The sequence below is a fragment of the Manis pentadactyla genome, chromosome 19 (genome assembly GCF_030020395.1).
Source record: "Manis pentadactyla isolate mManPen7 chromosome 19, mManPen7.hap1, whole genome shotgun sequence".
Classification (NCBI taxonomy): Eukaryota; Metazoa; Chordata; class Mammalia; order Pholidota; family Manidae; genus Manis; species Manis pentadactyla.
This window is the reverse complement of record NC_080037.1, coordinates 18,514,104-18,541,177: the sequence shown is the minus strand read 5'-3', so window position 1 is coordinate 18,541,177 and position 27,074 is coordinate 18,514,104. Positions and strand designations below refer to the sequence as shown.

General features: G+C 40.4%; 1 protein-coding gene across 1 annotated transcript in view; it reads right to left on the bottom strand.

The window, feature by feature from the left end:
• Positions 1-3,748: 3,748 nt before the first annotated feature.
• USH2A (usherin) overlaps positions 3,749-27,074 on the bottom strand; it is a 722,977-nt gene continuing 699,651 nt past the window's right edge. The window contains exons 64-71 of the mRNA XM_036931704.2: positions 26,594-26,800; positions 24,515-24,753; positions 23,564-23,772; positions 17,947-18,123; positions 16,473-16,556; positions 10,007-10,251; positions 5,646-5,867; positions 3,749-3,870 (exon numbers count right to left, since the gene is read on the bottom strand). Coding sequence (XP_036787599.2) covers positions 3,781-3,870; positions 5,646-5,867; positions 10,007-10,251; positions 16,473-16,556; positions 17,947-18,123; positions 23,564-23,772; positions 24,515-24,753; positions 26,594-26,800 — 1,473 coding nt within the window. The 3' untranslated portion in view covers positions 3,749-3,780. The remainder of the gene's footprint in view (positions 3,871-5,645; positions 5,868-10,006; positions 10,252-16,472; positions 16,557-17,946; positions 18,124-23,563; positions 23,773-24,514; positions 24,754-26,593; positions 26,801-27,074) is intronic.

The window sequence follows — 27,074 nt, the reverse complement described above, 5'->3', positions numbered from 1 at the left end:
TGTGTTTCCTGTTATTTAAGGAACAGTTATCCTGTTTAAAGTGCACCTGCATGCGTTTGTTCATGTCTGCTTCTTACAGTAAAAGTGGGGGAGGGAGGAAATATGGAAACCAACATATTTGTCAATGAGTGAAATATTAAGCAAAGCATAATTTCAGTATTTCTAAGGGTTTTTATTTATCTCATACTGTTCTTTCTTGTTTTCACAGTCATGTAAAAGTTGGGTGGGCAAGAAAACTAAAGAGAAGAAATTCAGTTTTTATCCAGCCTTTTCAAGAGTGTTAAGTTCATTTAGGAAAAGAAAAACACAAAAATCTAGTATATAGTAAAGTGCCATAAAAAGGCAACTCACTATACCACAGTTTGCATTATACTACAAGTTAAATCTTTTTTTACTTCTTTCATTTACAAGAGGTTGAAAGTTTGAACCTTGATGTTTTTTTTTAGTAGGGGTTTGAGTTTCCCCTGGCACTTAACTTTGTAACATTGAGCAGATTATCCTTGCTATGCCTAAATTCTTTCATTATTATACCTACCTCATTAGGGTTTTTGTGACTGAAAGAGGAAAAAATGAATAAATGTACTTGTGTAATTGGTAAGAAATGAGAACAGAATTATAATTCTGATGATGAGAGTTTTTCAAGTAGTCCTGTTCTTCAGAGCAGCACTCATAAGTATCGTCACACCAACTGGGTGGGTCGTGATGTCCTCATTTCACAGATCACTGAGACCCACTGAGGATAAGTAACGTAGCCACAAGGCTCCTCAGTCACTGAGTCCAACTTTTCAACCCAAGTCTGTCTGTTGCAGGAGCCTGTGGTCTTGTTTCTGACTTTCTCATCCAGGCTTATATGTCAGAATCACCTGAGATGATATGTGTATAGTTATCTGACATCCCTCCAGATCTGCTCAGTTTGAATCTCTGGTGGTTGGGACTCGTGTTTTGAAAAAAGCACCACAGTTGACTAATGTATATTCTTTGGCGGTTGACAGTATTATCCAGAACATCCTATTTTCCTAAATGGCCTCACTTTTATTATTATTCATAAATTGTACATACATTTTGGAGCTGTTGTGTTTTTTCATAAATGTGTTAAACATGGTTTACATTAAAATGTTAAGCAAACCATCTTTAGGCAGTTTACATGATATTTGTGTGTTGGAAATAAAATAATTTGTGACATAACTAAGTTCTTCATCACTGAATTAACTCCACCTGGCCTGTATTTTATTTGCAGGTTACTCAGGTTGAATTGATGCCAGTATGATTTTTAGATCAGCATAGGTACAGATTCAAATTTAGGTTTTCCATTTAGTGGAAATGAATAGATCACCTGTAAATACATTGGTTAGTAGAGCTTATAAAAACATCACTATGTACTCTTAGCAAACAGTTATATTAGGAATAACAAAATATTCCTAATGGTTCTTAGAAAATGTGGTCTCTTCAAGTGACGAGTTGGTAGATTTAGAGCAGATTTAAAGGGGTTCGTAGGGAGCTGCTCATTGTTTGTAAAGGAGAAGTGGTAGATCAAGGAATATAATACCTGTGCACAGCATATGGCTCCTGTACACTAGTCCTTCAGGTTGTTTTACATCACTGCTCCTCAACATTAGGAACACCTGGAAGCTTTATTTAAAGGTACTGATGCCTCAGCCCCACCCAAGACCAACTGAGTCAGAATCTAGGGGTGAGTCTGTAGTGTTTAATGGAGACTTGACACACAGTACCACATAAAATAGCAGGACAAAATCTTGGGCTTCTCTGAACTCAATACAAGTAAGGTTAAGAGCATTGCACAGGGCATTGTTCTTGGTGAAAGCCTTACAGGCTTCTGTCCATTCTGATCTGTGGGATCAAAATGTAAATGATTCAGCTAGATCATATAATGGCTAAGTGGAAAATGATTTAAGTGATAAAGGTACCTAAAGTGAGGATGAGTTCAATCTAAATCCACCTGTGACTAGCAAATCCGATGTGCAGAAGAGTAGACCAAGGATAGGGGTGTAAGATGGGAAAAGAGAACTTCCATATATACCTTAAATAGCTTACGTAAATCAGAAACTCAGCCTTGATGAAGGCTCATTTGTGCCAGCTTTAAACTACTAACTGACCCAGAATTAACAAATGGGAATTAAAACCGATAAACTCTGTCAATCCTCAGTTTCCATTTCAGGAGGCATAAAACTTCTGGCGAGAAAAAAACTACCTCCACTGCTAACTGCACAATTATTTCAGATTTGTTTGCTGAAAGTTCTAACCAGGGGACAGAACTGCTTAATACTGATTGTACTTTTGACACTAGCAAGCTTTGTCTGTAAGTTGGTTAATCTCAGGAGCTGCTTGTCCACAGATCTGGTTCAAGTCTCAGTATCCCCAAACTGTCCACAGTCCTTATTGAACAGTGGACTAATTAATCGTTTACAGACAGAATAAGTAAAATTATCCCTTTATTTTACAAGTTTTTGCTGGCTCAAGCTGTGGGAAGACCCACCTACCTGTGAATGTAACTCACTATGAGAAAGATTCAAAAACACTTCTTGGAATCGTTTAAGACCTTTAAGAAGAAGGAAGAGAGGTTTTCTTATATTGTTTTCCATGAAGAACAAACTTAAATATCTTTGATTTTATGTTGATGACTTGGGACAAAATGTTTCCGACTGTAGGACTTCCACCAGTGACTTTTTAATCCAAATAGAGCAATGACAAACTTGACCCATGGAAACTGGTACTGCTGAATATCATCTGCTCTTGGTGATTCTAGGGCTAAAATAGGGAGTAGTTCTCTGAGATGAAGGGCTATGTACACAATATTGCATGGCTATATGTATCTGATATATTTGCATATGTATAATGTGTTTACATATAAACGTTAATTTCAAAGCTGGTAGCACAATGTTTTGCTTTTTTAATTCCACATAGTCTAGTTAAATACTACAAATAGAAGAGAAGTTTCCATGTGAAATGTGCAAAGTTGAAGATGTCACTATTACGGGGTATTAGGTGAACTGACAGTTTTATAAAAAGCATATTGATTGAAATTTCAAGACTGTAAAATAGGTGGAGATGTTTCTATTGGAAGATTTCATTTTCTCTCTGAAATATATAAATAAGCTGCTAATTAGATTTTCAGAAGAGTCATAAATGTAAGAACAGACACTTACTGATGAGTTTATGTGGTGCTCTGTCAAAACTTTTGGTGAATCTTTATCCCTCAACATTGGGATTAAATAGAACCTTCAGCTAAGCCTGCACCCTCAGTATGGAGTTTTTCTCCAAGTGATGCGGCTTGGCCTGAAATTGGGACTTTTGAAATGATCACTGTAAGAAATGATCATTCCTTACAGGATCATATCACTTCCAGGGAAATAGGGAATTGAAAGAAACAGCAGTGACACCCTTCCAGAAAAATCCCTTTGTTTTAAACTAGTAACTTCTTTTCACTTGTAACCACTGTGGGCCAATTTGAAATTGGCATTGATCACTCATCAGTGGTGTTACTGGCAGGCAGAATCAAGTGAAAATTACATGCTTGTTTATCTTCCACACACAAGTAGAGCAAAGTAAGTATTTTCATTTGGCTAGTACCCCTCGTTTCAGATATCCAGAAAAATAACATTTCTTAGACCTCTTTTAGGAACACTTTTTGCTTAAATCCTCATTTTTTTAAAAGTACAGAATAACAAGCCATTTTTAGCATCTACGATATGTCAGTCACTAATACTGGAATGGGATGTGGAGCCTTCACCCCAGATTTACGCCTTACAAGTTTCCATCCTTCTATAGGTGGGTGTCGGTGAATGTGGTGTGTTCCTTGGTCACAGAGTTGAAACCCTTGATGGCATTCATCAGATCCTCTTCATCCACATACTGAAAAATAAGCCAGTTGTCATTGGTTAGGATGTTTGTTGTCAGTAGTGTGTGCCGTCAATCCATAGTTCTATCAGTTCAATGTAAAAGGTACTCAGTATTTTGTTAAAAGGCTAATTTCCTGTGCTCAACACTGTAAGATGTGCTTTGAGACTTGAGGTCCTTGCTTTAAGTTTACTTTATGGAAAAGATCCACATGATACGCACACATAAACTGTAGACTAATCTAAAACATGTCTTTTGAGTGTTACATTGTGCTATACCAATCTTTCTAAACCTCAGTTTTCTCATCTGTGAAGTGGAGTTCTGTCTCTTATCTATCATCTATATCTACCTACCTACCTATCTGTAGCTGTACAGATTTAAGATTTACTTCAAAATGTAAGAACTGCCAGAATGGAAGCTGTTGTGCTCCATTTCTTACTACTCTCTTACTGCATTTTGTATGTATTGAATTGGACCAGTAATGTTGATTATAATGCTATAAGGAACATGATTCACCAACTACTGGCATCTTCAAAAGCTTTTACTGAATAGCTTTGCATACTGCCTACCGCTAGTACTATAAAAATAAGCAAAAATGGTAATATAGAATAATAGTGAAGAATGGGGCTTGGTAATCAGACTCTATTTTTAAGATCTCAATTCCACAAGAAAATTACTAGTTGTGTGTCTTGTTAAGGAGACACATGCATCTGAGTTCTCAATGTGTTTTGTTGAACCATATGAAACTGCCATTTTGCATGTCAATTGTGATCAGTTGATAATTCCTTATATTCCAACCTAATATAATTATTCCTGTTATTTAGAAACTTTAGAACTGAAATGGAATCATGGAGCTTGATAGTCAACAACATCAACAAGCCCGTGATTTTAAAATGTATTCAATGTCATCATCCTGAATAAGCCAGACAGACTGTGTATTTTATTTTTCACTGTGCGATTGGGACCTGGAGCCAGGCAACCTGCTTTACTGGCCGGAAGTGAAGAAGGCTTCATGGAAGTACAGGGACACAGAACTTAGAGAGAAACGTGAGTGAGAGTCCCAAAGCAGAAGCAGATGGTTGGAAGAAATGGTGAATAATTCTGCCTCAGAGGAGTGAGCAGAGGAGCTGAGTTCTCAGTTGGCTGTTTATTATCCAGCCATGCGAAGGAACGGTTCTCCAGCAGATATCTAGGAAGTTGGATGGTTGGTAAAAACTCTAGGATTTTATTCATTTTGGCCATTGGAAGCACAAATGTTAGGTAATGATGAGGTTAACTTTCCAAGAGTCAATTATTTGTACCCACTGGACTGAAATTCTGAAAGATGCAGATCATAAACAGTAATACCCTTAGTTATCATGATTGAGTTTCTTGGAAAGGAACCAATTAGCCTGTTGTGAGAAAGACTCTTTCTCTTCTAACCACAAACCAGCACGAAGAAGCGATGCGGCCCTCCACCCCCTTTTATAAAACAGGTGCTTGTGCATTATGCCTTCTTTTAGACCAGTTCCAGTGTTCCCCAGTCGCCTTCTGTTCAAGTGAATGAAATAGAGCTTGTCTTTTATTCATGAATTTATTTTTTGAGCATCTGTTACGTGCTAAAGACAGTGTCCAACTTACTCATCAAACGTCTGTAGTACCACTAGTAACCAGGTCATTACAAAATACTCCGGCAGGTGCCAGAGTGTTGTGGGGCACGTTCAGGGAGGGACGAGGAGCCCCCCACCATCTCTTGACCAATATTCTTTTTGGCTGTTCAGCTAAGGCTCTGGGTGAGGAAATGGACTCACCAATCCACTGTCATGGCCCATGACGGTTTCCCACAGGGAGTCGTCAGTCGAGGCTTTCTCGTCTTGAATGCCCGTGAGTTGGCTGGCGCTGCGGTGCAGAGAGCCGTGGGACTGGGCTTGGCTGATTCGGCGCCGACTCGGGATCCGAAGCACAGACATGCTCCGGCTGCTCCTAATGCTCACAGGAGTCCCAGCCCGGGGGATTTTGGTATCGGCTAATCCCTGAAAAGAAGTTGCTGTTGGTGATCAATGTCGAAAGAAAACAGGTTTGAAATAGGGCAGAAAATTGTGTCACACATTAATGAAGAGGACACTGTCTCCACATCCTTCTACAGAAGGTAGCTTGCCTGGAATGCGGTGGCCCCTGGTTTCTTGGCAAGGGTGAGATAACAAACTGGCAGTCGTATCAGACGCCCAGTGTTCTTAGCACCTAGCGAGCTCGTGTACTAGTGCTCTGGTTATTGTTCCCTGTCCACGAGGGCTTGCTGCTCTGCAAAGTGGTGGGGTGGGTGACAGGGTGGGTTGACAAAGTAATTTTTTCATGAGTGTCACCACAGAGCCTCTTTCTTGAGACCCCCGATTTCCCTGAACAGAGTTAACCATGTTCTCTGGTGGTTGCCCTCTAAGTGAACGCTGTTGTATTACATCTTGAAATCCTTGGATTCGTGTAGGGAAATGGACTCCTTCCTCCTTTGCTCGTTCCATATCGTTCCCCTTGGTATAGCATTCCAGCCTCCAAAATAAATCAGGTCTGATACTAACATCACAAAGACAAAAGCACTGTATGATTAGGTCCTAGGATGTTCTGTAGGAACATCTAGCTGCTCTAAACATCTGAGGCTTTCTGATCTAGCTGGTCCAATCAATGAAAATATTCTTGCTTTTCATTGTGCAGTCAACACACCATGCAAAAGATCATGCATGCACGCAGCATCCAGAGGTACCTCAAAGTGCATAGTGTAACTTTTCAGGGTAACATTGCTTGACACATCAGATACATCAGCCACGGAGTCAAACTGAGAACAAATGGGGAGGCATCAGCATTTGGCACAATCAATATGAACATAAAACAAATTCTTTGTGTTTTTCCAGTGGTAGCATAATCACACAATCATGCTGAGGTACATCTATATATTCACGGTTCTGCAACTAAAATCATGTGGTGAGTGGAAAGTAATAGCTTGATATTTAAGGTGAGTTCTGCCAGCATTATTTCTTCAGTATTATAGGGAATGAGAGGACCATCAAGTCAGTAATTAAATTACAAGTAAAAACCTGACTCAAACAGCTACACTTCATGTTGTGTGATCTTAAAAATGTTAACAAAATACGAAAGGTTCTCTCATTCCCTGGCATCTCTGCCTCATTTTTCTCTGTCTGGAGTGGAGCCTAAAATCCTTTTTTTCCAGTGTGTATCTTACCTGTTCAGAGGACAGGAGTGTTTGGGACAGGGTTACAGCGACACTGCAACCAGAGCTTGTCAGATTGTCGTGTGTGTGTGTGTGTGTGTGTGTGTGTGTGTGTGTGTGTGTGTGCACGCATGTGCTGCAGCTCTCACAGGCTTATCCAAGCAAAAATAAAGTCAGTCTGGGACACTGAGCATATGAGTCCAACTTGCTCCTCTTCAGAATCCAAACCAATTCTAGAGCCCATGGACACGAACAACAGCTCTTCACTTTGCTCTGCTAAATTGAATTATATGTGCTCTCTTTAGTTTGACTCATCTTCACTAGTATTCAACTTCGAATACCACCGATCTCTAGAACTTCTCCTGCAGAACTGAAATTGTATACCGCTTAGTTGGCAACTCTCCATTTTCCCCTCCCCCAACCCCTGGCAAACACCATTCTATTATTTATTTATTGCTCTTTTTAAATTTTTAAATTTCTCATCAACGTTTTTATACCACCATTCTATTCTTTGCTTCCATGAATTTGACTATTTTAGACATCTCAGGTAAGTGCGATCGTGTGATATGCCCATATGTTTTTATTGATTATGGGACTGTATACACTGCGTATAGGATCTGTATTACTCATAGCTGTTCTCAAACTTCACTGTGCATCAGAATTCCTGAGGACCAGTTGAAATGGCGGCTCTTGGGTTTCTTCCTCAAGGTGCAGGTCCCGCCCCTATGTGATGCTGACACTCATAGTTCAAGGGCTTCACTGTGATAAAACAAAGCTTAAGGATACATGAAAACCCTGAGCAATAGGACCCTCCGCAGTACCTTCCCTAGAGGAATGATGTGATCGCTCCTTCACCACTAAGCTAGCCAAGTGACCAAAACCGGATTCTTCCTCAGGCAGGTTCATGAGGCAGAGGTGCCTGCCTGTAGGGGCTGGGTCACAGGACAGGGGATCTGATCGCTAATCGGAGGGGTACATTTTCCTGTAAGCTCACTTCCCTGCACAACGGACGTACCCAGCAGTGCTCAGGAACTGCCCTCCCACTGTCCTCACACGCTCCACAGGCCCCAGCGTGGGCAGTGAGGATCTCTGATGACTATACACTGAACAGAAGAAGCACATGGCTGTGGTTTTAATTGGCCACTCAACATTCACTCATTCTACAATCATTTGTGGGTCCCTGTTATATGCCTGGCACTGTTCTGGGTGTTGGAGCACAACAGTAAATAGGCCACAAAAATCCTTGCTCTCAGGGAGTTTACATTCTATTCAAGGAGTCAAACATATCTGCTATGGTTCGTGGTGAAGAAACTATGGAAAAGGAAAAGTGGGTGTGTAAAAAGCAGTGTTAAAAAGGAAAGTCACAGGCCCGGAGTGCTGGGTAAGGTCACCAAATGTTCTGAATGTCTAGTGTCAATGTCCCCGAGAAATGAAGTCTTAGTTGACCCGGAATTTTCTAGCCAGTGAGGTAACATGTCACATGAGCCCTCTCCATTCCCCCCAAAGAAGATGGGGTAACCTGCACAATAAGACCCCCTGCTCTTCGTCCTAACGGAGGTGACCTTGACTGAAACAACCCCTTCTTTTCTTTTGCTAATAATGTCTTGCCCCACCCTCCTATCTATAAAAATCTGCCATTCTGCATAACTCCTCAGATCATTTCTCTACTTGCTAGATGAGATGCTGCCCAGTTCATGAATTGCTAAATAAAGCCAACTAGATCTTAAAATTCACTTGGTTGAATTCTGTTTTTTAACAGGATCTAGGGACTTCCATTTTATAAGGAAGGGGGTAACATCTGTGCAGAGACCTGAATGAGGTGAGAGTGTGAGCTGCCCAAGACAGCAGCAGGATGGACCCTTGAGACCCATGGAAGCAGAGCCAGAACGGCCTTGAAGTTGCTCACATCCGGCTGGTATCAGAGGACTGCTTGCTGCCGCGGAGAAAAACTCCCCCGCAGGTTGAAATCGGTGACACGCATCCTCCGCTCCTTCAGGTAGACCTGGCCCCACCGCAGAGGGCGCCACCGACGCCAGCCGCCTTTTACCACCTCGGTGAGTCCGCGGGCCCACGGTCTGCCCGCAGCATGGTGTGTGCAGCCTCACCCACAGACCTCTGCCTGACCTCGCATCTTGGGAGTGGGTGGTCTTGACCTATGAGGAGCCATCCCCCTCAGGGGCCCAGGGCGTTAGGGCCGAGGGACAAACTGAGCCCTGCGCGCACTTTGGGCTCTCCCTAAGGCCCCTATTTATTGCTAATGACCCCAAGTTGCACGGCTCAATCAATTTCCCCAGGTGATTTCAATATACGACTCTATTCTACGGAGCAGAAATACTCCTTCCTGGTTGCACATTAGAATCACTTCTGGAGTTAGAAAAAGCATACCAATCCCCAGGCCTCACTCAAAGCTAATAAAATCAGAATTTCTGAGATAAGGCCCAGGCAATGGTATTTTTTAAAGCTTCCCGGATGTATTAGTACACTCAGGCTGCTAGAAAAAAATACCATAAACTGGGTGGCTTATAAACAACAGAGATTTGTTTTTCAAGATCTGGAGGCTGAGAAGTCCAAGATCAAGGTGGAGTGTCTGGTAGGGGTCCTTATTCTTGGTTCATCGATGGGGTCCTTTGGCTTCCCTTCCCTGGGGCCTCTTTTATAAGGTCATAATCCCATCCGAAGGCCCCACCCCCTAATACCATCATACTGGGGTTATGATTCAACACGATAAATTTTGGGGGGACACAAACATTCACTCTAATGTGCAGCCCCAGGTGATTTTAATGTGTAGCCAAAGTTGAGAATGTTCTATAGTTAGCCTCCCTTGGTGCCCACATTTAGTCAAACATAACTCATCTAATCCCTTGTACTATGGCTCTGAAAACATTTCCTTCTAAATAAAAGCAAGTATCTAGTCTAAAGACAGGGAAATGGGGCCTGCCTTCAGAGACATACCATCTGGGTATCCCCTGGAGGGTAGACACTCAATGAAGACATCCGCTTCTGGAGAGGCACTAAGGGAGGTCTCTCTCTGATATATGGTTCTTTGTGGATTTTTCTTTGTAACATCAGGGACAGAAAAATGGCCAGCAAGATCAAGCCCAGAATTGCCATTAGCACTATGAACCATAACTCGCAGTAGAACTCCGTGTTTTTGCTCCCAGATCCCCTCTTTTCTCCAGGAGTTGTCAGCACCAGGCCTGCAAAACCCAGGGACAGAAAAGGGAAATGTTATTTCGGAAGGCAATTGTGTGATCTCTTGCCTGTTGTTTGACAGCAAATTGGAAAGGAGTTTAAGGTAGTTTGTGTCAAGCAAGGGCTTGCCTGCACTTCCGTTCCTGCTGGGGAAGTGCTGCCATGTGCTGGATTGTAAGAAGTGGCTCAGGAAACGTCACTGACCCTCCTCAGGCTGGGGATCACCTCTGGGGAAAGACAGGATGAGGCAGTGAGGGGTCACTTAAAGGGGGTTACCAAGTAACGTTAAGGAAGGCCTGCTTCACTAAGGAAGGTGCTGTGCGCTAGGAGCAAAGTCCTTTCTGGGGCAATGTGCTCTTGCGAGGAACTAGCCTTTGTTAGCATTGCTGCAGAGACCCCACTGCATACATAGTCCATGCTGTGAAGACCCAGGGTCCCCTCACTTCATGCAACAGCCCTGTTCCTGAGAAGTTCTGTGCAAACTGGATTTTGAGACATAAAATCCCATTTCTCATTTTGATCTAAACATCCTGGGCTTGCTAACATGCTGTCTTTGTATTTCTTGTACCCTGATCTTCCTGTTAAATATTAAAAGCTTTGCAAAATCATCACTCAGGTGTCCTGGGAAAGTTTCCTATGGCAAGAAAAGCGGTCCCTTAGCAACAGGACCACTTACCCTTAATTTCTGTTCTGGTATTGAGGTTTAGGTTGATGTGAGTCTCTGCATGTGGGGCTAATAAAAGTAGCTCATATTTAATGAGCATTTACCTTGTGCCAGGCCTGGTGCTAAGGGCTTTCCAGGATTATCAAGTTTGTAGATGTGGGTAAAACTGGAATGAGCAGGGGCAGTCAGGAGAAAGATGTGCATGGGTTACTGCAGGACAGCATGAAGCTATGGAATCCGGCAAACTGAACAGGAGAGGGTCTCAGAGATCAACTCCAGCCCAGCTCAGAAGCCTCTGGATTGGGGCGGGCTGCTGCCATCTAGACTGGGATGCACTGTAAGCCAGACAGCTGCTCTTCTAATGCAAATGCATGACCAGGAGAAAGAAGGACAAACAGACACAGTTGCAAATGCCTGTGCACTCTTTTGACCAACTGCCCCTTTCCAGTGCCTCCAGGACTGGGTGGACCTGCTTAGCATTTCACGCCCATATTCCCAGGGGAAGGATTAAAGGGGAAGAAGTCAGAATGGGGTGAGGAGTTTGAAGGGAGGGAGGGAATGGAACTAAGACTAAATGTGGGAATCCATGAGGGGAGAGGTACTACTTTACTAATGCCTAACTCCACTTCTGCTCGCTCTGTGGTCAAAACATCACTATGCCTCTCTGGGTCTCTGCTTCCCCACCTCAAAAACGAAGAGGTAAAATCAAAGCTCTGACCCAGCTCAGCAGGTTGGAATTCCCCTAACTAGGAACCAGTGTGTGGTGTTCAATTAAAAAAACCCCACCAACCTTGGTCATACGCTGGAAGAGCTGAGGTTTCTCTGTGTGCAGCACAGGCCTGTAACTCCAGAAACTGTTCTGATGGGCCCAGTGGGCCCCTTCTTGGAGGGACATGGGGGAAAGTAGTGCAGCTTGCCACAGGGAAGCCTCAGAAAGGAAAAAGCTCTCAGAACCTTTTCTGTGGGAGGGAAATGAGGATCACATGACTTCCCCGCCTGAAGGCTGCCTCAGGCAAGGGAACGGGAACATTTTAAAAGCAGTATCATAAGAATCAAAACTGACTCTGGATTTTGGTTAGACAATATGTCTTAGAATTTTCAAGAACTTCCCACCAGCCTGGGTCCTTGTCTCATCAGTGGAAACCTCACCTTGTATTCCTGAGCCCACAGGAAGTTTCTCCTCTTTTGAGAAGAGGTTACAATCAGGATAATCAGTTATGCCTTCCCTGCTTTCTTTTCAAAGTCCTTTTCATTTTAAGGGACTCCACCTATTACATGGGAGGTTCATGGCCAGGGCAGGGGACTCCAGAGGCTGGGCCTCTACTCCAAAGGAAAACCCAACCCAGCACAGGGGGCAGGTAAGTCCCTCCACGTGAATTGCCTGCCTCAAGGGAACACGTCCTTCGCATTGACTGAGCGGACTGGCCCGGCAGGAGTCAGAATGTGGATGAATCTAGGTTATGTGGTTTTATTCAACCGTGGTTTTATTCAGAACCGTGAGCCAGGCTTGTTTAAAGAGCAGATTCCCAGTTCTCCTGATTCTGAATCTCTGCCTGGGGCCTGAGACACTAAATAATAAACATACTGAGATGGTTCTTAAGCACACTCACATTTGAGTACATGGCTCAAGAAAAAGGTACGGGGCCAGGAGTCAACAGGAAAACCATGTTCAGGTTCTCATGTTGGCAACGATCTTGAAGACCATTTTTGGTAAGTTCTGGTGTCTCTCAGGCCTCCATTTATTCACATATGGAAACACTGGAATTACTAAAAGAACAACAAATAAGGTCTGCTCTATCCCACAGGTGCTTTAAAGAAAATGAGATAGACTATGTGGGAGGCATCATGTTAGGTCTATGAAATTTTACATGACATCCAGACATAAAGTCTGGAAACACAGAATAGTATTTTTATTGTTTTTAAAGATGGAAACCATCTTTGATAATATGTATATTCATTCACCTTTCAGAATTTTTAGACATTTTTATTAAAAAAAACTCTACGTGGATGAAGAAAAAGCACACTACTTATTGAAATTTAAAGTAAGGTATCAGTCTCAATTCTGTTCCAATGGAATAGATTTTGTACTTCTCTAACCCTTTGAAATTGTAAAGTATCACATATGTTAGATTCAAAGATTGTGGATAGAATTTAAAAGATGCTCCATAAAAATTATAATTTCATGTTAAGTCTAAATATTTTTCCTCAGTGAAAATAAACCTAAGTAAAAAGTTAAAAAAACAAAAGTAGTAAAATCAAGTATACACAAAATTAGTCAAGGGATACACAAAAATGTTGATTATGATATCTTATATATAAAGTGTGGAGGAGAAAGAAGAATAAAAAAGTAGTACTTTTAGATTGTGTTCAAAATGGAGCAACTATCAACTTAATATAGACTGTTATATATTTGGAAAATATCTGTGGAACTTATGGTAACCACAAACTTAAAGCCTATAATAGATACACAAAAAGTTTTAAAAAGGAACCCAAGCATAGCACTAAAGAAAACCATCAAATAGCAAGAGAAGAGTATAAGAGAGGAAGAAAGGAACTACAAAACAACCAGAAAATAATTTATAAAATAGCAATAAGTACATACCTATCAATAATTACCTTAAATGTAAATGGACTAAATGCACCAATCAAAAGACATGGGGTGACAGAAGGCTAAAGAAACAAGACTCATCTATATACTTTCCACAAGAAATGCATTTCAGACCTAAAGACATACATAGACTGAAGTAAAGGGATTTCAAAAGATATTGCATGCAAATAAAAGGGAGAAAAAAGCAGGAGTAGCAGTATTTATCATACAAAAATAGACTTGAAAACAAAGAAAGTAACAAGAGACATAAAAGGACATTCCATAAATATAAAGGGATTAGTCCAACAGAGGATATAATCATTATAAATATCTACACATCCAACATAGGAGTAATAAATTTATAAGACAAATACTAACAGATCTAAATGGGGAAACAGACAGCAACACAATTATATTACGGGATTTTAAAACCCCACTTACATCAATAGACAGATCATCCAGACAGAAAATCAATAAGGAAACAGAGGCATTGAATGACACATTAGGCTAGATAGACTTAATTATTAGACAGATATATGCACAACATTAGACCCAAACTCAGCAGGATACACACTTTTCTCAAGGGCTAATGGAATGTCTTCAGAATAGACCACATATTAGGGCACAAAAAGACCCTCAATAAATTAAAAAATACTGAAATTGCATAAAGCATCTTTTCAGATCACAATGGTATGAAACCAGCAATCATTTACATGAAGAAAACGAAAAAACCCACAAGCACATTGAGGCTAAACAACATGCTTCTAAATACTCAATGGATCAATGAACAAATCAAAGAGAAAATCAAACAATACATGGAGACAAATGAAAACAGAAACATAACAGTTCAAAGTATGTGGGATGCACCAAAAGCAGTTCTAAGAGGGAAGTATACAGGCCTGCTTCAAGAAACAAGAACAATCCCTAATAATCTAAACTCACAACTAAAGAAACTAGAAAAAGAAGAACAAATAAAACACAAAGTTAATTGAAAGAGGGAAATAATAAAGATCAGAGCAGAAATAAATAAAATAGAGAATAAGAAAACAATAGAGAAAAATCATTGAAACCAAGAGCTGGTTCTTTGAGAAGATAAACAAAATAGACAAACCCAAAGACAGACTTATCAAGAAAAAGACAGAGAGGACACAAATAAACAAAATCAGAAATGAAAAAGAAATTACAACTGACACCACAGAAATACAAAGAATTATAAGACAAGTCGATGAAAAATTATATGCCAATAAATTGGACAACCTAGAAGAAATAGACAACTTCCTAGAAAAATACAACCTTATAAGACTGATCCAGGAAGAAACAGAAAATCTGAACAGACCAATTAGCAGTGACAAAATGAATTGGTAATCAAAAAACTCCCAACAAACAAAATTCCAGAACCAGATGCTTCACTGCTGAATTCTACCAAACATTTAAAGAAGAACTAACACCCATCCTTCTTAAAGTATTCCAATATCAGAAAAGGAAGGAATTCTTCTAAACTTACTCTATAAGGTCAGCATCACTCTAATACCAAAATAAGACAAAGACACTACAGAAGAAGAAAACCACAGACCAATATCCCTGATGAACATGGATATAAAAATCCTCAAGAAAATACTAGCAAACCAAATTCAAAACAACTTCAAAAGGATCATCCATCACAACCAGGTGATTTTTATTCCAGGGATGTAAGGATGGTACAATATTTATAAATCAATCAATGTGATACACCACATTAACAAAAAGAAGGATAAAAAATACATGATAATCTCAACAGATGCTGAAAAAGCATTTGATAAAATTCAACATCCATTCATGACAAAAACTCTCAACAAAATGGGTATAAATATTTCAACATAATAAAAGGCCATATACAACAAACCCACAGCTACATCATACTCAATGGCAAAAAGATGAAAGCTTTTCCTCTAAGATGAGGAATGAGACAAGGATGCTGACTCTCACCACTTTTATTTAACATAGTACTTGAAGTCCTAGCCATCCATAGTCCATGGTAATCAGACAAAAAAAAAAGAGAGAAAAGGCATCCAAATTGGTGAGGAAGAAGTAAAACTATCACAATGTGCAGATGACATAACACTATATGTAGAAGACCCTAAAGTCTCCACCAGGAAACTGTTGAAACTAATAACTGGATTCAGCAAAATTGCAGGATACAAAACCAACACACAGAAATCTGTTGCATTCCTACAAATGAACAAGGAACTAGGAGAAAGAGAAATCAGGAAAACCATTCCATTTACTATTGCATCAAAAAGGAAAAAATACCTTGGAACAAACCTAACCAAGGAAGTAAAAAACTTAGAGTCTGAAAACTGTAAAACACTATGAAAGAAACTGAAGAGGACACAAATAAATGGAAATCTATCCCATGCTCCTGGCTAGGAAGAATTAATATTGTCAAAATGGCCATGCTGCCCAAGGCAGTTTACAGATTCAATACAATCCCTATCAAAATACCAATGACATTTTTCAATGAACTAAAACAAATAATCCCAAAATTCATATGAAACCATAAAAGACCCCAAATAGCCAAAGCAATCTTAAAAAAGAAGAACAAAGGTGGGGATATCATGCTCCCTGACTTTGAGCTACAGTAATTAAAACAGTATAAATCACTTTTTTATTGTAAACAAAATATAGCCCTTTATTGACAGAATTTGTGGTTAAGAGAGAAGCCTAGTCATATCTCTCTGTATCTGCAATTCAATGATTTGGCATTTTAAGAGTATATCTTAATTCCTTGCCTAATGCATATTCTATGAGGACTTTGAATAAATTTCTTACAACACTTAACACAATTCTTTCCATGCAGTCTATGCTAACATATTAGCAAAAGTATATATAAACAAACATGTTTCTAGTCCATCGCCTTAACCACTCGGCCACAACAAACATGTTTCTTTAGCAAAATAAGTAGGCACAACAACACTAAATATGAGTTAAATGTTTACCAAATCCAGTAGAGGTATCGTATTGGATCAGAGGTGTCTTAACACTTCCTTCATCTGTAGTGCAGATGACCTGGAAAAAAAAGGCTAGACAAAAGGTAAATGGCTTGGTCATTCAACACCTACAAATAGGGTATACTTTTAGGAACACAATGTATCATAGCATGAAAATGTCTGCAAACAGGATTGTTTGCAAGATCAAGTTGTGAGGTTTTTACATAATATCCAAAACTTAATTCTAATTTAATAATTATCAGGAAAAAGAGTTATAGTGTAATAATAGCATATATGTTAGCGTATATATAGCATATAGTAGCACATATGTCAGAGCTTAGAGTTTATATAGCAAAGGAAAATAATTATCAGAGGAATAAAGGATAATACCTAAAGTATATCTTGTTTTGAATATGGTCTAAACTTGTTCCTTTAAGACCTTAGGTGTCCCTTTCACTAAGTGACCCAGAATTTCTTACTAAGCAGGAGAGCTCAAAAGGGATCTTGGAAATCAAGTGACCTAAATATCACTTCTTCCAACAGCCAGGAACCTGAGGATGCAACTCTTGTAAGGTCACACAGACGGGTAGGATTCTGGTCAGAAGTAGGACTCAGATCTCCTGACTGTCAGTCTTCCCATCACAGAAAACTACCCAGGTGACTAAGAACCTAGGTAACCATGAAAATATATAGCTGAATTGTAAAAATTTATACAAATTTATAAAAATTCTATAAATGCAATGCCAGAGCTCATTGTTTACCTGCATCCTTAAGCCCAAATAAATAGTATTTTCAAGGGAAAAAAAAAATCCCACTAATTAGTTCATTGCATAAATCCAGATTGCTCTAAATGGCTTCACATCTATTGGTCTGGTGGCCACATGGATCATTAGAAAGTGCTTATTACCTTATTGCAAACTTTTTCTCATTTCAATTTAAAAATGAGACAAACAGAAGAAGGACATATAATTAAACAGGGAGAAAAAAGTCAGTTTTAGAAGGAAAAGGATGTTATTTCAGGAATAGATACTGAGGTTGGTTAAGGAAAGCCCTTACTCAGGGGTCTGAAGGGCTGGGGAAGGTCCGTGCCTGGCTGGGGTGTGCTTGGAAGGTTTGGGTGCATCAGGAAAATCTCTCAAGTCCCTGAGAGTGTGCTGCTTCAGGACACTCACTGCCTGCTTGTGGGCCTATTTCCTTCTGAACACAACCTGCCCTCCTGTCTCATTTCTTGGTGGGGACGCGCATCACACGCAGGCAGCCCTCTCCCTCCGGCTGCATCAGAACCTCAATGCATCAAACAGAAAATGGGAAGGAAAATCTTATTTACTCTAATAACCCAAGTTATTCCACTTGGGGTAAGAAGTGGGCACTTCAACAGAGACTTTTTAATGATGAGCACCTGCTGGTCACCTTTTCAATTGAACATCTTGGAAAGCTGGGAAACAGCCACCTTAGACACTGAGAAATGGGAGACAGAACTAACTTTTGTCCACCGTCCTTGGTATGTAGAGGGCAGTGTCCATGCCGCTGTACATGCGCTGCCCTCCATCAGTGACCACGAACTCCTTCAGGGGGCCGTTCAGAAGGAAGGAGCTGCTCCAGTTAACACACACCATGGACAAATTGCCATCCACCGAAAACGGGGCTCGGAACTGGGGTACTGTTGAGAGAAAGTGTATGTTCTAAGAATGGTTACCTTTGAGTGTGTGCATTTTAAAATATATACATATACATGAGCAAAAAAAAAAAATTCAAAAAAACCTGTCATTTCAGGGATGCTTCATTTTTCCCCAATGTTTAAAAAAAAACTGACCATGGGAATATGTGTGAAATGCTTTCTCAGCAACGTCGCACCTGCTTTCCAATAGAAGAAAAAAATCAATGGAGAATGGTGTTTTATGAAATAAAACTATTAACATACAATGGTTCTGCTTACCAACATAACCTCAGAGCCCATATTTTGTTGCATTTTCCCTCTTTCAGTGGGTAAAGTAGCCTTAACACTATTAACTACAGTAGATTGCTATTTTTCATATCAAATCAATATTTATTGCTACAAAGCCCCAAGGACTAGATGAAGTTAATATATTTTTTTTCCTCCAAACCAAACTGCTTAGATGGTGAATTATGTCCTTTTGGCACCCATTTATTTTTAAAGCTTTTCTTGAACCGTTAGTTTGTTTTCTAAGATAGTTAAAAAACCTTGCAAATAGCAATGCGAGTATAATAATTCACTGCCCTGGCTAATCAATCAATAGTACAGTACATTAGTATATAATCAACTTCAGGTCTCCTAAGTATTATATCAGGTATAGAAGCAACTTTGTATGCATTTTATGGGCATGTTGTTTTTCCATTTTTTAGCTCCTTACTAAAACAAAGGAAAAACAATCCTTAACTGAGGCTCATCTTTGATACGGATAATTTTTGTAGAAACAAATGAAGGGATACCACATTATCTTGTCAAGTCAGAAGAGATTTATTTCAAGAGACCTTTTTTTTCCAAAATAATCAATACATTTGTAACAGCATTAAGATCCATCTATATACTCAACTTGCTTTTAAGAAAATAAAGAAGTGAATGGTGGAAATCAATTATATATCTTTTTTTTTCTTTAAGAATTAAATCCATATGTGGCTGATCTTGGGAAGTATAACAAAATAAATAATAACTTGCTTTTGTGATCATAAGATTCAACCAGGAGACCATCTTTCAAAATAAAAATTTTCATAAAGCCATAAGAAAATTTTTCTGTGAATATTAAAATAAGAGCTAACAAGCCCTCTTTAAATATCTGTTTTACCAACACAAATTTTGTGCTTAATATCACAGCAGAACATCCTGTTTTATTTGCCTGTGGGTTCTCTCTGTCATGTAATTCAATAGATTTCCACTTCCTCCCTACATGATAGCAGTACAAATAGAGAAGGCTTGTCAATAGGATGGAAATAGAAACAAAGGAGCTTGATTTGCCTTGCAGGATTTGGAGGCCTTCTGGAGGAAAGATAGTGATCCAACAATCAAAATAATCAGGAAAAGCAGATCTGGAAACTGAGAAAATGGTAACAGCTACCATGCCTGTAGCACCTGATGTACTTCCTTTAATTTAATCATCAAAACAATCTTGTAAGAATTAGTTCCTGATTTTCCAGGTCAGGAAACTAAGGTTCTGAGAAGTTAAATAACTTGCTGGATGTTTACAGCTGGTGGGAGACCAAGGACCTGAACCCAGGCCTGCTTAACTCCAAAGCTCATGTTGCTTTGTTATAATCAATAAACATTTACTTAAAGGAGCATGATTTCCTAATTCACTTTACGGCTGCACTCCAGGGGTGAGCTGGCTCATTCTGATTGTTACATATTCAGGGATTTTGTGAGTTGGTTATTAAACCCAGACATTATTAAAAAATTGAATTATATAAACTCAAATACAAAGGTAATAAATATTCAAAATTTATAACTTCTTAATTATTTCACTACCTTTTATTATTGTCTATGATCTTGTAGTTACTTAAATCTATTGTGTCTGGACGGTGGAAATAAGATACAACAGCGTACCACTAGCCATTTCCTCCCAGCTCTCTTGAGTGCTGTCACCTTGGCAACTTGAAATCAGCCATAGTGAAAGTATTTACACCATGGACATTGTCAAACCCTTCAAATCAGGACTCTCTCAAAAAGGCCAGTTGTTAAACATTCCCACCTCACATCTGCTCTTCCACTGAGGGTCTAATTTTGGCAGAGGAGGCAGAATATGTTGGTAATGCTTTTCCAGACATGATTGTGAGTATATGTGATCACATTTATATAAAATTACAAGTACTATTTTCAAAGTACCTTTTGGCTTGTATTCTCTGACCCACCTTTTCTCTCTTCTAGTGTGTATAATGAGTTCAAAGTAGCATAAAGGGTATTTAAAAGCCCATATGATAGCCAGTCATTTATTGTATTTTCCAAGGGTGTAAATCCATTACGTGGATTAAGGCAATTTACTGTCTTACTCTTTCTCCCTTAGGGCTGCCCTACTTTCAGCCACTTCTTCAATGTAAAGGAACAACAGAAAGGAAGGAAATCTTAAATCTGTTCACTTTGTTTTTTACATCACAAGGAAAACTGTCTGGCAAAAGCTAAGCTTCATGACTGAAAAGAGAATTGGTTAGAACCTGAAGAGCTCTCATACTGTTTTCCTGACCTTTGGGCCAACACACACACAAAATGCTGGCAGCACCAGCAACACTGGCTCGTGAGTGTATCGTGAAGGGCAACTGTTCCTCAAAGGCAGTGATTAAGTTTTGTTCCACTCCTTGTGTACAGTAGCATTTTTTTATTATTAAGTCAAAGTTCATCTTAACTACACTTTCATTTCAGAAACAAATGTTTCTCACAGTTTCTCATAGTTGGGTTTGTGAAGGGGAGACAGTAAGGGGAATAGGCAGAAAGGTAAAGGAGTTAACTAAGCAGTAGACATTATTAAGAGTTATTAGACTTTGCTTGGACTATAGCATGGGTGACAACATTGTGATGTCAATAAGTGTGTGAAGTTGGCTGCATTTACGCACTCATGAGGCAACCCACTTTGGGTGTCTGAGACACAGCGCCCAGCGCTGCAGATAAAATGGAGACATGAGGACTGAAGGAGGAGCGGCTTTAAGGGGAAAGATGTGAGCTCTGTGTGGTGTCCAGAGCTAAGCTGGCTGGAGAAGTCAAAGGGAGCTGAGGATGCTGGTGGGGGCCTGGATTTCAAAGCAGAGGACTTTGGGAATTGAGGCCTTGGAGTGGATGAACTCACCTGCGAGGGTGGGGAGAGAAAGTTGGGACCTGCCACCTAAAGAACTTGGTGGAAGACCAACCAACAAATAGCTAAAATTGAATATCCAAAGAGGTGGGAGGGAAACCGGGAGAAATTTGTCGAGAAAACTAGGGGGAGGTACTTTTTAAAAATGGATGGAGGCTTTGATTGCACTGAATGCCTCTGAAAAGTCAGTGAAGGTGACCACTGATGAGAAGTGCCCACTGGACTGTCACCATGAAGGTCAAGGGCAAATTTAGGAAGAGATTTTCATGCAGCCATGAGGTGACAGTCAGTTTGGAGGAAGTTAAAGGGTAAATGGGGAGAAAGAAATGGGCAACGCACTTGAAAACCATTCTTTAGAGAAACTGTGCTCTGAGACGGAGAAGCGTGGGCAGTAACCAGAGGGGGAATTAGAGCAAAGCAAGTGTGAATCCAGGTGGGGTACACGGAGAGAGAAGGGATGATCAGAGTGAAGGGATGGTATTCAAAGCTCGGGAAGCATGTTTATTTCATGTTTGGAAGGACCACCCGTTCTTTGTGGTAGACAGGAATGGTGCAAAGGCAGGGTGGTGTGATTCTCTGGGCTAGGGAGGGAGTGAATTACTGACTGATGACCTCTGTTTTCTTGTGAATTATGAGGCAAGGAGTTCTCCAGAGAATATAAGAGAAAGTGGGTGAGGATGATATGGGTGTGTGGGAAAAAAAGTGAGAATTTGAAGAGGGTTTTAAAAGTCTATGATCTTTACCACAGAGAGTAGGAAGTTAGTTGATCAGTGTAATGTCATAGTACTGAGGGTGTCCTGAGCTGAGCATGGAAAATGGCCAGGTAAACATAAGTTCTGGCCTTAGTTCAGGGAGCCTCAGATCAGCCTCTGACCTATGTGAACAGCACCCTGGAACTGTGATGCACAGTCCACTGTCCTGCCTCACTTTTCTCATCTGTAAATTTGGGTAACAATAGTACTTAACTCATAGGTTTGTGGTGAGGATTATTTGTAAAAGGCTTCAACAGTGCCAGGAACAAGCAAGTCCTCTCTAAAAGTGACCTACTGCTAACATCCTGCCATGATTTTGTTCAGACACATTAAGGTCTTTGTATGAGGCACTGGACTTCCAAGAATGCATAAAACTCTTACTTTTAAAAATGCCAATGCCAGATGCTGAAGATGAGATTAAAATTGTTTCTGGAAAACCAATTTATAATATATATCCAAAGTCTTAAAATATTAAAGTACTTGACATGGTTAATTCCATTTGTTGGAATTTAGTTTAAGAAGATAATCAGACATTCAAGTAAAGATTTGTTTGCAAAGAAATTTCTCACCAACATTTCTGAAAGGAAAATATTAGAAAGAGCTGAAAGCCCAACCAATTCATATGATGGAATATCATGTAGCTGTTAAATTTGGTGGCTGAAGAGTTTTCAATGCCATGGAAAATGCAAATAAAGCAATGTCAAATGTAAAAAGCAGACTGAAATTTTCATTGTCATACAGTATGACCTCAGCCATGTAATCAAAACTATGCATTGGAAAGGGATTAAAGAAATGAATTATGCAATTTATGAATAGTGGTTGCCTCTGGATGGTAGGATTATAGAAGGACCGGCTTCTCGGGCATATGATCTGTGCAGGTGCACAGAGCCCCTCTCATAGAAGAGTCATGGACTTAGTTTGATGCTCTGATGTCCTGAAATTCTTAATGATTTTTGAATAAGGGACCCATATTTTCATTTTCCATTGGGCCCCACAACTTATGAAGCTGGTTTAAAAGTACTTATTTCATTCTTAATACCTTTTATATTTGCCATTTTTAAATAATAGATACTTCTACATGATAAAATCTGACCAGAAGTTATTGTGTAGAAATGTAAGGACGCTGCAGGTAATTAGTCAATTGCCCTTTTGTTTATCTTGAGAGCACCATACCTCCATGCTCGCTGGAAATACTAGAGATTATGCTACGGAATTTGAAAGGAAGAGGAGAAACAAACTTCTTTAAATAAATCACCCCAAGTGTTTGTCTATTTTTATCCTTTCCATACATAGTTTAACCATCTCTAAATTAATTTCACCCCATCACTACATTAAAAAATCTTCCTAAATTTACCTTTGTTCTCCATATTATTAAATGCAATAGGCATTTTTTTGCTCAATCATCATCTTCATTGATGCCTCAGTAGCGTTCAGTGCAATCAAACACTCGCTCAATCCTTCTAAAAAACTGGTTTTCCCTATTTCTCACGACAAGTCCTGCCTCGCTGCACCCCTACCTCTCTGGCTTGCGGTGGCCCCCGCTTGTACTCACATTCTGTTTGAGTGGAGAAGCTGATCCACGCAGAAGCGGTGCTGCCCACCTCGTTGTGGGCTATCACTCTCAGCTCGTAGCGGGTGTAAGGCTGGAGACCCTCGAGGCTGGCCCTCTGCCCCGGCCCCGTGTACTTTGTCTCTGAGTGGCTGGGAGTACAGGCAATGGCAGAATCAGGAGGGCAAGCCACGGAGAGCTGGAGCTCATAGCTAGAATGAGAACGAATACATGAAGAGAAAACAGTGGAATTAGTTTAACTCTCTTAAAACTAGTTATGTTTGTGGAGGAGGCATTTTGTTTGCATTAAACCACCAGCTCTTTAACATTTACATGTATAGGTAACTGCTCTTACAAACACTTGATTTAATGCTGTTGGAAATAAGCAGCAGATGTAACCAGAGATGTAAGAGAAATCACATGTGTGCCCATGTTGGGAGTCTGTCCAGCAACTAGTAATCCTTGTTGGTAGAGATATTTCTTTTTAGAGGCAAGGGATAAAATTGTTCTTCTTTGTTGAAAATAAAGAGTATCTTTTTTCCTCTAGAGTATTTTGAGGGAAATAACTTCTTTGTTCTTTCAAACAGTGAGTGGTTCACTATAATATTTTAAATTAGATTTAAAAAATCTGATTTAACCACAGGAGCTACAGCCAACGCCCATAGAGTGAGTGATTCCAGAGAACCACGAGGCGGGTCATAGTCTTTCAATGAATGCAAATACATTGTGTCATCTTTCTTACTTAAAGACAATTTTGTTGTTCACCTTTCTATCGTCAGTTGGTTTTATGATTTAAACACTTTGTAGGGAATATTACCACTCAGATCAGTTTGTCTGTCTATTTTGCCATAGGTGTCTATTCAATAAGCAGGTCTTCCTTGGGGAGAGCACTGTGTATGTGTATGTGTATGCCTGTCTTATTCTAGTGCATTCATCCTCCGGTTGGCCTGCTACCTCTGAATGACACCATTGGGGAACAGGGGTGGACTCCACTGGAAGGAGGCTGTCCTCGAGGTCAGGGTCTGAATCTGGGGAGAGGACAGTCCCGAGGGTGGAGCAGGAGGGGTTCTCAGCTCTGCCATTGGCCCTTTGCTGCAGCAGTTGAAACAAGTGCAGGCCTCTACCCCAATGGAGTATGTAGTGAAGGGCTGCAGGCCACGCAGAGTCCGCCGGGCAGCCATGCCTTCAGACAGCTGCAGGAGAAGAGAGAAGACAAGGTCAGGCAGCATCACAAATCATAGACGACTGACAGATGTGCACCACATACCCAGCCTCCTATGAATGGAGTGCCATGCTATGTCCTCTGGGAGATGCACCACTGCATTTAACATAACATTTACCCTCTAGGAATTACCAACCTGCTTGGAGAGGCATGACTTAAACATGCAAAAAATGTAATGATTCAACAATTAGATAGAAGTTTGAGGTAACAGGATAGAAATCACAAGGCACATACTGTCTATTACCATAGAAAGATAATTGAAAAATGGCACAAAACACACAAAATATTGGTCAAATTCTGTGAGCCTGGGAATGACACCTTTTCAAAAACCAAAATCTGTATTTGACTTATTTCTAGTTAACATTCACTAAGGTCTACATTCTGCTATTGCTACTTGCATGTAATTTTGGGGCTGAAAATACCCTCAGGTCCATGTGAGAGTTGGGTATTTCAGAGCATGAGTATTTATAAATTAGTATATTTTATATATATTTAAGAGTGTGAAAGTTTATTCCTTCTGATGGTGGTGGTTTACATGAAATATCATAACCTTTTTCTCAATTATCTTTGTTGCATTTTAAACTTTTTGGTTTATTTGGAGCAAATTTGTTACCTCATTGTGGCTTTATTAAGTGCTCTTTGGAACAGAGGAGTTCAGAAACTGGGAACTAATTTTCACATTGACATAAGCAACATATAATTAAGAAGAGCCATCAATTATTTAAAAAATGCATACAATGCACTCCAAATATAAATTATTTTAGTTTATTAATATTATCATTTATAAGCATGAATAATCAAGGGTTGATTGTATTTACATCATCTATATTTATTGAATACAAAGCCCTGTAGAAAATATGCTAATATTCCTTTAACATTCCATACCAGGCTTCCTTGTATAAGAGTTACCTTTTGAAATTGTGTTTCAATACCTGGCCCTCTGGCCTCGGAGGATTTCTCTACACTTGCCCAAATTGTTCCCTCAATTGGTCTAAATAATTTATAATGTAATAATGGGATGTGCACAGTTTCTCTATGAAGTTTGTGTGAAGTAAGGATTATAATCTGTCCTTGTTCATGAGAAAAAAGAGCGACACAAGCTGTGTCCCAAAGAAAAGAGACTTTGTCCCACTGGCTGTCAGTCTCTTCATTTCCAAAACGCAGAAGCTGGTGGAAATGATTATCAGTGTCCCTACCAGGCAACGCCTTAGCTGAAATGCCATGGGAAAGATGATCTCCTCCGCGCCCTCCTGGCTCCCTGACGTGCCCCAAACATGTTCAGACGCAAACGGCTGTGCTGAGCTGTTCTGCAATCTCTTCCCAAGGCCCAGAACTCAGTCACCAAAATGAAGGCGGAGTTTTCAGTGCTTGTTTCAGAGATTTTTTGCGCATGTCAGAAAAGGGGCTTCCAAGGATTCTGCTCTAGTTCTTCTTTTTCACGTTCACGTGTACACCACCGACGATGGCCACCGACTATACGCCACGACTCCGCCAAGGGCTTGACGTGTGTTTTCTAATTAAGTCAAATCCAGTTAATTTGATTGCCTCTAAGTGTTAGGTTTCTCATGACTTCTGTGGAGTCATGAGTACCCCCGCGAGCCCTTCTCTCCCTGGGCATTTACAGATCCTGCGTGTCTCCTAACATCCGCTGTTTCTTCTCAGAGGGCGCTTTGTGCAGCTAAGTTCACCACGGGCAATTCAGAGCAGATGGATAATAAGGAAGCATCAGGAAGAAAAGACAGGGGCACTGGAGCTTATTTTTAAAAAGAAACCCGAACTGGATTTTTAGCTCAGAGTTCTCTGCTACTCACCACCGTCTCGGCCCCACTGGAGCTGGAGAACAACCTATAGAGGCTGATGATCCCGTTGGGCTTCCCAGGGGCGCTGATGCTGACCGCGGCTTGGGTGGAGGAGACCGCGTGGAACCTGGGGGCGCTCAGACCTTCTGGGGGGGCGGGCCCGGTTCTGCACCGCGTCCAGCTGCTGGGGGCTTTTCCTGCTGGATTCACTGCCCAGACCTCCAAAGAGAAATGAGTAAGACCCTTCAAAAGCAAGATAACCTCAGGCCGAGAAGAGGTGGCAAGTGCAGGCAACTAAGCACAATAGAATGAGATCAACTGTGATCTCGGAACTTTGTGATCGCAGAGGAGAGCAGGTGCTTCCTCTTCCTGTGCCTTTGACCATGTGAACACAAAGGGGGCCGACTGGGAGCCCGGGTTTCACATTGCAGCAGTCTGATGTAAGCCTAAGGAACAACTGCTCATCTCTGAGCAGGGTGTACAGTGATCTTGT